The sequence below is a fragment of the Nansenia antarctica genome (genome assembly GCF_963989245.1).
Source record: "Nansenia antarctica genome assembly, chromosome: 8".
NCBI classification, from domain to species: domain Eukaryota; kingdom Metazoa; phylum Chordata; class Actinopteri; order Argentiniformes; family Microstomatidae; genus Nansenia; species Nansenia antarctica.
The window spans coordinates 47,697,745-47,710,653 of NC_137678.1; the positions used below are offsets into that span (position 1 = coordinate 47,697,745).

At 44.6% G+C, this 12,909-nt stretch overlaps 1 protein-coding gene across 1 annotated transcript; it reads left to right on the top strand.

Annotated features, from left to right (window-relative positions):
- Positions 1-344: 344 nt before the first annotated feature.
- LOC308164638 (tropomodulin-1-like) lies at positions 345-12,183 on the top strand (the record flags this gene model as incomplete). Its single annotated transcript, XM_080538718.1, has 9 exons — positions 345-455; positions 3,231-3,387; positions 5,299-5,415; positions 8,566-8,655; positions 9,289-9,419; positions 9,731-9,838; positions 10,068-10,211; positions 11,023-11,167; positions 12,080-12,183. 9 exons carry the CDS (start codon positions 345-347, stop codon positions 12,181-12,183), a joined length of 1,107 nt encoding a protein of 368 aa, XP_080394844.1.
- Positions 12,184-12,909: the final 726 nt, after the last annotated feature.

Genomic DNA, 12,909 nt, shown 5'->3' on the forward strand with positions numbered 1-12,909 from the left:
ACAACAAAATTAAAATGACGACCTCCCATCCCCCCCACCCGGGATCCAGGCTTTTGAGGCTCAACGAAATTGAGTTCCACATCTCCAGTATTGGCTGTTTTGCCCCGTGCATCCGGGCTGTTGATAGCTCTAAGTAGACTATGTCTAAGTAAGTTAGGACCCAGACTCTCCGAGAAAGTGTATGGGGAGGCTTCCAATGTGTGGCAATTAACTTTCTCCTTGCTTTTGTTGTTGATGCCTACAGACTTCCTCCCAGGGTCTGTCTGTCTGGGCACTGCGTTGTCGTTCTGTCTGTTTTGTCGGGGGGAGGTCGGAGGTCGCTGTGATCGGGTTGTGCCGCTGCCATGTCCTTAAAGAAGGATTACCGGGATGTGGATGAGGACGAGCTACTGAGGAAGCTCTCTGAGGAAGAGCTGCAGAGGCTGGAGGACGAACTGCAAGAGTTAGACCCTGACGTAAGTTATGGTTTTTATCTTTTTAAGACCTTCAGGTGGAGTTGCTGGAAAAAGGTTGTGGTTGAGGTTGGGGCCAGGCCAGGATGCACTAAATCACTGTGTCGCGATTGAATATCCAAGTGTGGATATTTCTGAAAAGAGATCCACAGCCTCTGAGAGAGAAACAGCCAATTTCTATGAGTAGGCTAGATCCAGGGTTCGAGTTATAAGCTGATCTCTGTAGGGGTCTCCAAAATAACAGTGCGAAATGTTCTCATGCACGCGCGAATCATGCCCACACAGCGATGGGACTTACAAGTTTTAATTAGCTATAGGCAGTAGCGGATTAAGGTGGTCAGTGGCCCTAGGCTACTCCTTTGTGTGAGGACCCCCCGCCCCCATACACAAGCCTCCCCCCTCCCCAAAATATACAACTCACGAGCACCCTGCACACACACCACTCATAATGCTTTACCATAAAACACTTAAACACTTTAATAACACAATAACACAACAGTGTTAATAATGCAAAGAATTTAAAAAAAAAGTTCAGTGCATTCAGTTCTGTCTCAATAGAGACAGAACTGAATGCACTGAACTTTTTTTTTTACGTCATTGCTCTCCACTCCCACGTCATTGCACTCCCACGTCTCCACGTCATTGCTCTCCTCTCCCGTTGTCTCTCTGTTACTGTCCTGTTGTCCGTCTCTCTGTTGCTCCCCTCAGCTCTAAATGACAGAAATGAATTAGCTAATTAGTTGGCATGTAAACATATAGTTAGGGTTGGGTACAGTTTGGTGACTTCCGGTTTGATGAGGCAGTGAATAGTCGTGTGCGCGGAGGGCTCCGATAAAACTTGTAATATAGACTTTTCTACCGACTTTCCCACCTCACAAAACTGTCTGTACATTTATAATAGTTTGCGTTGAACTTTTAAAAGTTGTTACGGGTAGATGAGTAGCTTGAGACAGAGACACTACTACTACTACTACTACTACTACTACTACTGTATGTATATACTCCTGTATAGCTAATGAATGAATGTTTGCTTCTCAATAATAGGCTAGGTGCACGATCTCCACTACTTCCTGAAAGGCAACTGGTATATGAACATATCCTGTCTCACTCTATTGGTTTAATTGATTAATCAGCTGTGCACTGTGTGTTCCAACGGTTTACCGCACAGCTGATTAATCAACCTTTTGCTGTTGCACAATATTCTACTGCGCCCCATGGTGTCTTGGTGGTGAAGTGCAGGCAGTCAAAGGCCTACTGTCATTCACAGGAGATTAATGGTGCGCGTAGCTCTTTTGGAAAACGTGTTTATTTTACAATATTTATCATATAAATTAAATAATATTCATTACATTGACATTTTGATCAAATAATAGTTGTGGTAATGTATTATTAGCGACCCCCACAGATTTTTTGATTTTACTGCCTTCATGGGAGCTCAGAGAGTCTCAGACCATCTCTATGGGAGCTCAGCTCCCATTGGCTCCCACATAACTCGAACCCTGGCTAGATCCCAGCCAGAATGAATCCCACCTCCCTGCAACCCTTCCCCACGTCATTGCTGTAAACATGATTTGTCAGCTTGGTAAAATCAAAGAACGGGCTGAATATGTCAATTTTAAAAAGATCCTGACATAGGTGTAGCCTATTCCATTTTGTGAGGTTGGCTGAAACCGGGATACGAGCTCAGCAGATATTTATGGCTTTATGTAGCTACTTGGGGCTGTGTTTGTATCCATGATTGTTCATCATCTGTAGAGGTGTTGACAGAGCCAGTAATAGGGTCAGGATTAATGGCCAACAGCTCATAAATGCTGGAAGCTTGCTATGCCAAGAGAGCTAGCAAGGCTGTGTGTGTGTGTGTGTGTGTGTGTGTGTGTGTGTGTGTGTGTGTGTGTGTGTGTGTGCGTGCGTGCGTGCGTGCGTGCGTGCGTGCGTGCGTGCGTGCGTGCGTGCGTGCGTGCGTGCGTGCGTGCGTGCACTTGTGAGTTGCTGTCGTGTGTGCATTAGTGCGTGGGTAGTATCAGTGTGTATGTGAAAGAACCCACGTTTTCAAGTATTTCTTGCCTTTCAGAAGTCATAACATAAGCATTGTTATTTAGCCATGTTTAGGAGTCAAACTAATGTCTAGCTATGACTACTGTATTGCATGTTAGCACCCCTGCATTTGTAGGTGCTGAGAGCCAAGATAAGGTATCAGTCTATATGGACCTGTTTCTGCACTAAGAATAGCTACAGTATAATGCTTAACAGGTCTGGGAACTGTCTTTGTTCCATACTTGGATAGTGATAGTAAAAGCCCTGCAATTGATATTTACCGCATAAAGATACCACCATATCTGGCTATGCGGTACCCACCATATCTGGCTAAGTGGATCTCTATTTCAGGCTCTCTTTTAACTGTTTAATTAGGTTTGACCTTCCTGGGAGATTATGCTAATTAGTATTTATGTCTGTGCTTTTGAGACATCAACACTGTCTACGAGGATAAGTAGTTCCTAGGGGGCCTGCTGTAAAACCAAAAGGCAATGTTGATCAGAAAAAGGCTTTTTGCACGCCTGAAGTAGTCTGATTGCTGCATAGTAATATAGAAGTTAAACCACCAACTGCCAAAGAATTCCGGAACACTCACCACCTAGAATGCCAATTGTTTTATGTGGTGTTTGCCAAGCAACAATACTGGCTACACAATTAAGCATCATCATTTATGCATAATCTTGGGTGAATAAAGCCACTCTTGGCACTCAATTTGGGTGACTTTATTCACTTTTGTCCTCTTAGAATGCCTTGTTACCTGCCGGCATGAGGCAGAAGGACCAGACCAAGAAGGCTCCCACAGGGAGCTTCGAGAGAGACAACCTGCTGGCCCACCTGGAGAAGCAGGCCAATGAGCATCCGGACCAGGAGGACCTTGTGCCCTTCACCGGGGAGAACAAAGGTAGGAGGCCCATCCAGACACTCCCCAGAGAAGGATGTTAAATGTACATCACAGAAAGCTAGCATCCACGCTCCGTGCATTGTTGTTTTTTTCTCTCACATTTTTCTTCAGTTAAAGTGTAATGGAAGAGGGTTTTGTGCTCAAAACGACAAGAAGAGAGGTGCTGCGTTAAATAGTCCAGCACCTAAGATAGGTGCTGCCTTAATATAAAAAAACGTCACGTTTCCGTCCCCGGCGACCTTCATCAAACAAGCTTGTCCGTGAAATTAGCATGCATAAGAAAAAGGAAGGTGGTGGCGGAACCTCCTGTGCCGAGAGGGGTGTGGTCTGAAGACGGAAGGGCCTAACCACCTGACCAATCTCTGGCACAGAGGCCTGCATTTGTCCTTGTGTCAGGACATATGCCACTACCAACCTGACTGAGCCTGCCTATCCGTCAGGGCCTATGGCCAACTGGCCCGTTCCGTTCCCAGGTCCAGACCAGGTGAGGGGGAGCCTGCTGGGGAGCAGTCTGTCTCTTCTACTGCGGTCCCTTGCTCTACCCTGTCCCCTGAGGTGTGCTCTTGTGTCTTGTCCCACACTTCCCCCCACACAGATTCAAAAGCAATGATGTAAGCATAAGGCTAGGTGGGAGTTTCTCCCCTCAACAGACCGTTCCTTTTGAAGGGAGCGTTTCATACCGTACCTTCACTCCAGGCGATACACTGTGACACTTTTTAAGACGTGTTCCTATTTATTTGACCTAGATTAGCAATTTAAATGTTTAGAATATAATGGAAGTGGATGTGGTCCAATATGTCTGGCCCAAAATGTGACCACATCCACTTATTGGAAATTGTGGAAGTGGAAGCTGCTAAATTATGTGGAAAAATCTAGGTTTGTGGTTAAATACGGACATTTTGAGGAAAGGGTAGAGGATTGAGGATAGAGCACCAGTCGCTCTGGTCTGACAGCCGCCACTGAGCTGGCTGGCGCAGGGACAACCAGGCTGCCAGAGGCTGGGTCAGGTGAGCTGACCTGAACACGGAATGACCAACTGTCTCCATGGCTTCAGCTGCTGTCACACCCAGAGAGCTCACAGTTTCTGATCCAGGACCAGACCTCTGACACCGCATTGTAGGTTTACATACACACACACATACGCCCACACACACACACACACACACGCCCACACACACACACACATACGCCCACACACACACACTCACACTCACACTCACACACACACTCACACACACACACACACACACACACACACGCCCACACACACACACTCACACTCACACACACACACACACACACACACACACACACACACACATACGCCCACACACACACACACATACACACACACACACACACACACATACGCCAACACACACACACACATACACTCACACAAACATACATACACACACGTGCACACACACGCACACACACAGATGTCCCCCTCCAAGTGTCCATTCATAGCCGCTAATCCTGAGTCGTTAGCCGGTGTAGAGCATGATGCAGGGGGGTCAGATGCCAGGGATTGCTGGGAGTAACAGTAGCCCCCCTCGGTCCTGTGAGAACAGATTTTTAGAGCCCCCGTGAGTCAGGATTGCATGACGCAATGTGTATTAACTACGTCGTTTCCATGGTCAGTTGTTGAAAACCAAATGGGAAAGATGTAGTGACTAGAACACAATGGGCCGGTTTCGGCCTAGAGGCTAGAGAGGCCCGGCTAGCGATCAGAAGGTCGCTGGTTCGTTCCCCGCCCCCAGGAGGGAGCTCTATGTGCCCTTGAGCAAGGCACTTAACCCCTAATTGCTCCAGGGATGCCGACTATGGCTGACTGTGTGCCTAGAGCAAAAAAGACCAAATTCCAACAATGGATTGTATGGCAAATAAAAACATTCTTCATTCTTCCAGGGAAGGCCTTCGTGCCTAAGAAGGTGGTAGACCCCATCATGGAGAACGTGACTCTGGAGCCGGAGCTGGAGGAAGCCCTGGCCAATGCTAGTGATGCTGAACTCTGTGACATCGCAGGTAGGGAGAAAGATAGGAGAAAGACACACCCATACAGTACACTGAGTACAATATGTACTTATTTTTTCTCTCCCTCCCTCCCTCCCTCCCTCAACTTTCTCCTCTCTCATTCTCTCTCACGCAGGAACACTGACACACACACACACACACACACACACACACACACACACACACACACACACACACACACACAATCATTTACAGACACTCCTACATTCTGTACATTTGTGAAAGACATTGAATTTGTATTGTGAATTGAACATACTGTTTTGTATACATTTCTCTGCATTGAGCTAAGGAAGTAGACATACTGTTGGTGAATACCTTACATATAATGTAACGTGTGATTGGACTTTCACTGTATGGTATGCACATTTGAGTTCTACCAGTGTCTAATCTGTTATTTAATCTAAACACAATGTTCTGTGTCAATTAATCTTCTCTGTAGACACTGAGGATCCTTAATGACCGCATAACCTTTTTGGTAACAAGACCTACAGTGGCTTTGTGTCGATTTCTGTCCTACTTCCTGTCACCATTTCCTCACGGTTAATGCTAAGTGGGATACTTGGGACGGCCTGACTCTGACCTCACTCCATTGAAGTGGAGATTTTAAACTGGTTAGGTCAGGGTTATGGGTTAGGGTAAAGGTGAGGATTGACCTAAGGATCCCACTTAGCATCTACCATTTCCTCTTTGCATGAAGAAATGCTATATTCATCCTAAAAAAACCACCACCACAGTCTCTCCATCAGTAATCCTCTGCTCTCATTTCACTCTGCTGTCTCCTCTAGCGTTCCACCCCTCCTCTCCCTGTGTCCCTCATCCTGACATCCTCTTCCTCCATCTTCACCCTCTCCTCGTCTTCATCATACCCTCCATTAGTGTCTCCTCCTGCTGGACATGACGGTTGCGCTCTCTAGGACAATAGACGGGGTATCTGGATGCCTGCCCATGCATATCCTGCCATAGCATTTTCTTCATGTTGTTGTCTGTCGCCATTTTATTTGGATACTGCCCTCTAGTTCATCTGCATCTTCTAGATAATGAACTGCAAGTCTGTTGCTATGCAACAATTTACTAAGGTTAGGGTTAGGTTGCGGGTTCAGTTTAAAGGTCAGGGTTAGGGTTAGAACTTAGGTTAGTGTAAGCGTTAGGGTCATGTTTAGTGGACAGTTGAAGAGTTTGTTGATAGTTAAGTTACAACATCTAGGGCTGGTTTCACAGACAAGGCTTAGGCCTAATCCTAGACTATAAAGCATCTTAAATGGAGATTTTCCATTGCAAGTGTGATTTAGTCCAGGATTAGGCTTAAGCCTTGTCTGTGAAACCGGCCCAGAGTAAACTATCTGCGGGGGACTGTCCAAATAAAGTGATTTGATGTGAGTTTGATGCGGGTTGGGCAGGTAAGCTTGCACCTCCCACGCTGACCCCATAGAAAAACAGAATAAAATCAACATTCCATGGCGAGTGAGCCGGCCGCCATCTTTGGTGTACCATTCTTGAGTAAGGCACTTAACCCTAAGTTACTCCAGGGAGACTGCCCCTGTAATCTCTAATTGTAAGTCACTTTGGATAAAAGCGTCTGCTAAATGGTTAAAATGTAAATCGTCGTGTTTAGTTTAGTTTGCCCACTCCTGAGTCACAGTAAATGGTGCCTGGCAGTTTGCTTGCTTGGAGTGATTCAGCCCTCTCAGATACTTAATAATGTGACACAGCCCAATGAAAAGGGCTACCTGTAGGCGAAATCATTTTCCTGTTTTTTACATGTGCTTAAACTACAGATTGTAAGCTTTCAAATGATGCATCATACATTGAAATCGGAAACAAATTGAAGACGACATGAGTATTTGAAAGTTGCTACACCGGAAATCACTAAGCACAGAAAATCCCCATCAAAGATAATGAATCCCCATCAAACAACAAGAAACGAAGTCATTGTGTTATAGATTACACTTATTTAATGAACGTAAAACTGTTCAGAAAAATAACGAGTGGGTACTTCACATCTTCGAGTTGAATGTTAGCTAAAAAAACGAAAATTTGAAGAAAAAAAAAAAAACTTTAAAGACGAATTTGACGTCTTTCTCATTTCCGAGAGGTGTCCAGAAACACCAGGAGCAGTCACAATTGGTTTGCAATTAATAATAGCGCCAGATGAGTCACTGGCTCCATGGACTACTAAAAATGGACAGCCTGTTCTCTGTTGTTTGTGTCTGTAAAAACAACCTGTTCTCATACACTCTGTCACCTTGACAGATGAAAAGATGTGCTGGCTGTTTTTTTTGGGAAGTGCTTTCTTTCTGCTGTTTTTCTGCTTTCTTCTTGGCTCCCTGTTTTGACTCTGTTCGTTTGTGCGTGCCTCAGAGCTGGTGCTGTACCAAATACATCTGAACCCACTGGCTGGACGAGTGCGCGGAAGATAAAACAACCCCAGAAATATGCATAGTCTATACACACAGTCAAGGTATTTCTCCAGCAGGAGAAAGGCTGGTGGAGGTAGCAATCGGAGGACCGTTTCATTGTAAGGCATGGAATGGAATGACCGATGGTATTAAACACTGATTCCATTCCATGCATCACAATGAGCCTGTCCTCTAGACTCTTTATACCGTCTTCATAGGGCGTACACGCTCTGGGAAACAATGTCTGTATCGAGTGACATTTGTAACAATGACAATTGCTACTTGAACAATGCCCTTCGCCGTGATCTGCATTGCGACGGTTGTTTTTGGTGTGTGTCGTGCTGTGATGTGAATTGCTTTGTGTGAAATGTACTGGATGTCTGGGCTGATGTTTTTTTTGCGTGGGATGTTTTTGAGTTTGAACCTGCTCTGAAGGCCCACTTACTGTGTCTCTGCTCTGGTGACTCGGTCAAGTAAACATAATCCCAACTGAAGGAAGGGTTGGCATCCACCCACTACCTTCCCTTGGATCTATTCCCCTCTGGTCACGTCATTTGACCCACTCTCTCTCTCTCTCCCCCTCTCTCTCTCTCTTCCCCCCGCCCCCCCCTCTCTCTCTCTCTCTCTCTCTCTCTCTCTCTCCCCCCCCCTCTCTCTCTCCCCTCCCCCCACTATCTCGCTCTCTCATACTTTATTTTTTCTCTCCTTTCTTCCTATCACTCCATCTCCTCTCCTTCACCACCAGCCATTTTGGGCATGCACACTCTGATGAGTAACCAGCAGTACTACGAAGCCCTGGCCAGCAGCAACATTGTCAACAAACAAGGTTTAAACAGTAAGTGGGATAGCTCCTGGGAACTGCCCTAATGTGATTCGTCTGTTTATCCTATGTTATACTTACAGTAAACCTTTATTGTAAACTTGCAAGTGGCAAGACAAATGGTGTTAGTTGAACATAGAGTTAAATGGGCCAAAGCTGTAATGCATGCTTCAGAACAAATAGCTCCAATTGAGAACTGTTCTCAAGTTTGGTTATCGCCTAATAATTCTTGCAAATTCATATTTAATCTCAGTCTTTGATCTGAACTATTTGTTATTCTGTTACCTTTACTTGACATGCTGTCTCTATGTTGTTATGGAGTTTCTTAAAGGAGATGTTTTGCTTTTTAGAGAAGGCAGCTTACTTGCCCCATAAAAGTGATTCAGTTAGATCTAAGGCGAGCGTGGCTGTTGGCTACATGCTGAGATTCCAAAATAGCACACGTACATGCACTCAAAAACAGTCTGGATTGTTCTACAGCACTTGCAAAGAATTGAAAAAACAATGAGCCATCCCTTTGAAAATGAAATGACGTTTTTGATAGATTTTTCTAATGAGTTTTCTACATAGTATAGAATGAATAGATTTAGTATATATGAACCAAACAAGAGTGTGATTTTCACTCATAGTATGCCATGCCCGTTGCAGGTGTTATCCAGTGCGCCCAGTATAAGCCCGTCCCTGACGAACAGCCCAACGCTACTGATGTTGAGGAAACGCTGCAGAGGATGAAGAGGAACGACCCTGACCTTCTGGAGGTCAACCTCAATAACATCAGGGTAATTCTGACCATTGATGTACATATGCATGATTTATGATATAACACAGTACAGTAATACTATCAACAGGATATGGTTGATAAGCCAGGGGTCGGGGTCAATGCCATCAGTGTAATGGAAATTCCAAGGCGAGATCGGTCCATCACCCGTTTAACTACCCAATGTTAGACGTGTAGGTCTGTATAGCAGGCACAGCCCTGCTCCACCCTGATGGAGGCCTTACAGCTGAAAACAGCAGTGCCAATAATAGTTCTCTACGAACGACGTCTTTTCTTTGACAAAAGTATTTTCTTGTCACTTTTGTTTTCTAGAATATTCCAGTGCCTGTCCTGAAGGCCTACGCAGACGTCTTGAAAGAGAACACGGCCGTAGAGCGTCTGAGTATTGTAGGAACCAGGAGTAACGACCCCATAGCCTTTGTGAGTGACTTAACTGTACACGGCTGGTGATTCATATATTTCATTGGAGACTTTACAGAAGTCCAAACACCACCACCACCCGCGGCATCGAATTGCTAGCTTTTCGGTGGCGCATATTTTTTTAACATACCTGACACCAAAGCAAATTCCTGGAAACCATTGTTTGCCGTGGCAATAATGTGTCCGGTATATTTTCATTCAGTGTCCCCCGTGGGTCTGTTTGTGGTAGGCCCTGGCTGATATGCTGAAGGTCAACACCACTCTGAAGAGTCTGAACGTGGAGTCTAACTTCATCACAGGGACAGGCATCCTATCTCTGATAGGGGCCCTGCAGTCCAACACAACTCTGCAAGAACTCAAGATCGACAACCAGGTAGGGACTAGTTGGTCTGTCTGTCTGTCTGTCTGTCTGCCTGTCGGGAACTTTAGAGTGCCTAAGCAGAAGCCTTGAAAGACAATCTGTCTGTCTGTCTGTCTGTCTGTCTCTTTTTATTTATGTATTTATTATCACTCAATCTATGAATGTGTCTGCCACCTTATCAGATGCCCTATACTGGCTAGCAGACACAGCTTATAGAGAAATATTCAGTTTACAGTATGTGATGGTGATAATAAATATCTCTCTCTGGACGGATTACGGTACTTTCAACAAGTTTGAAAAGCGTTTGCACTAGTGTGGAGTTATTTTCAGAAGGATAGATTATTGTATTAAAAATAAAAGAAGCTAAATGTTATATTAGAGACTTAATATGGTCATTAGGCCTTACTGTACATCTAACAAGTGAAATATGTCCAAACATAGTAGGATGAATATCACTACTCCATGCTTCATATTTGTTTATGTGTCATACATATTTGGCCCCACTTTGTTCAGAGAGTTCAGGTATTTGGGTAGTTAGATTTAGCTTGATCGTGTTTTCAAAGGGTGCTTCAGGTTTAGGGTAAGGGTTAAATGAATTAGAGGAACAGTTTGTCTTCATAGTTAGTTAAACAATCTACCAACTATCTCTAGGGCACTATCCAAATATATCTACCTGAATAGTTTGTCTTGATAGCTGATAGATTGTTTAACTAACTATCTCTAGGGGACTATCCAAGTCAGATGTTCCTGAGAATCTTCATACGTCGTCATTATGCTGCATCGTAACGCGTGTGATTCGTCGTTCCCCCCCGTCTCCAAACAGAGCCAGCCGTGGGGGAACAAGGTGGAGATGGAGATTGCCAGTATGTTGGAGAAGAACAGGTCGTTGCTCAAGTTTGGCTACCACTTCACCCAGCAGGGCCCGCGCCTGCGGGGCTCCAACGCCATGATGAACAACAATGACCTGGGTGAGATCTTTGTTCCAGTCATGCTACAGTACCACTCATTCACTAATGCAACCATCCTAATAATAATAGTAATAATAATAATAATAATAATAATAATAATAATAATAATAATAATACACTGAATTCATATTGAGCTTTTCTAAGACCCAAAGATGCTTATCTTTTCACACAAGTCCCACAATCACTCACTCTGTCTTTCTTAGTAGACATCTCACAATTTTATGACATCCTTTTCCTCCATCCATCCTTTTCCATTCTCACATTTGTACGATCCTCAAAAACCCTCACTCACTCACACCTCAGACCTTTGAATATTATATTATAGATTTTGTTTTTAAATATAAACTTTCCAAGAAATGAAAAAAGCATTGCACTCATGGAACTGAGCCTCTCCGTCTGTTTGAGTCGATTGTAATCTAACTTAGTGCACCATCAGAGCATCATAATTTTACTGTAACTCAATAAGGCAAGGGGGCAGAGCCAATTCCAGGGAACATAAGTTCCTGGCTGTTTCGATCTCGTCTCTCTGGAAGATGACATCATCAAAGCTGAACTGGTGTTCCTGTGATCCGGAACAGCTGAGCTGAGGCACTACCAGTGACTAATTTAAAGCTGTTTATAAAAGGAGCATCACAGGACATGCCTGTGTTCTTGTACCAATGTTGCTCCATACATCAATACTATTATTACACTGTGTGTCTGTATGATTTTACGACTCTTCTTGAGAAGATATGCATGAGCTGCTCTTGTAAATTATTATGATTAGTGTTTCTTTTAGAATGTGAAAAGCACACTCATTGTATACAGTTGTATTTAATGCCGGTCATCGTGTGTACATGCTTGCGTGTGTGTGTGTGTGTGTGTGTACATGGGTGGGCATGCATTTATCTGTATACCACTGTTTTGTTACAGCTCGGATTGTTCGATCTGACTCAGATGGTTCCTTTACCCTCACTCTGTCCGTGCCAGAGTTGGAGAGGGCGTTTGGTAAAAAGTTCAAGAGCAAGTCCAAGTAAAGACAGCCATTTTATGAATAGTCTTTCCTCTACAGCAGTCTCTTGCTTCAGCAGTCTCTTGCCTACCCATTACTACCTGCGTCTTCCTCTCCTTTTCTCCACCCCCCCTCCTTCCTCTCTCTCTCCAGCAGTGACCTTCTTTAGTAGCTCTTAAGATCTTAAGTAGGCCTTCATTGTCAGGGGCTTGCTTCTGGCTTTTACAATTTCAGTGACATGGGAGAAGGTTTGAAGGTGACTTTGACTGGCTATTTTCTTCAAAACTCTATCAGGCAAACGGTACAGGACACAACTGCTTTGCTCGACTATATGTTTCTCTTCAAGCACTTCTGCTTACTTGTTGGTTCTACAAAATGGTTAAGACAAGATACTAAGATGTCTAAGACAAATATATTGAAATGTTTTCATTGCTCCTCTAATTTCTGTGTGCTTACTCTGCCTCCCTCCCTCCCTATCTTTCTCTCTCCCTCTCTCTGTCTCTGTCTCTCACTTCCTTACCACAGTAAGAAAGAGAAGGCTTGAAGGTGGGCCCATCTTCCCCAAGTGTCGGTCAAACGTGTAGCCTCCCCTGCCGGAGTTGCCCGCCCCACCCCGCCCCGCCCTGCCCTGCCCCTCCACATCCAACCAAACTCCCACAATAAACCCCTGTTTCAACCCCAACTCTACAGAGATGGGCCCTGGTCAAATACATTTTAAAGTGCATCCTTCCTTCCTTCCTACCTACCTTTC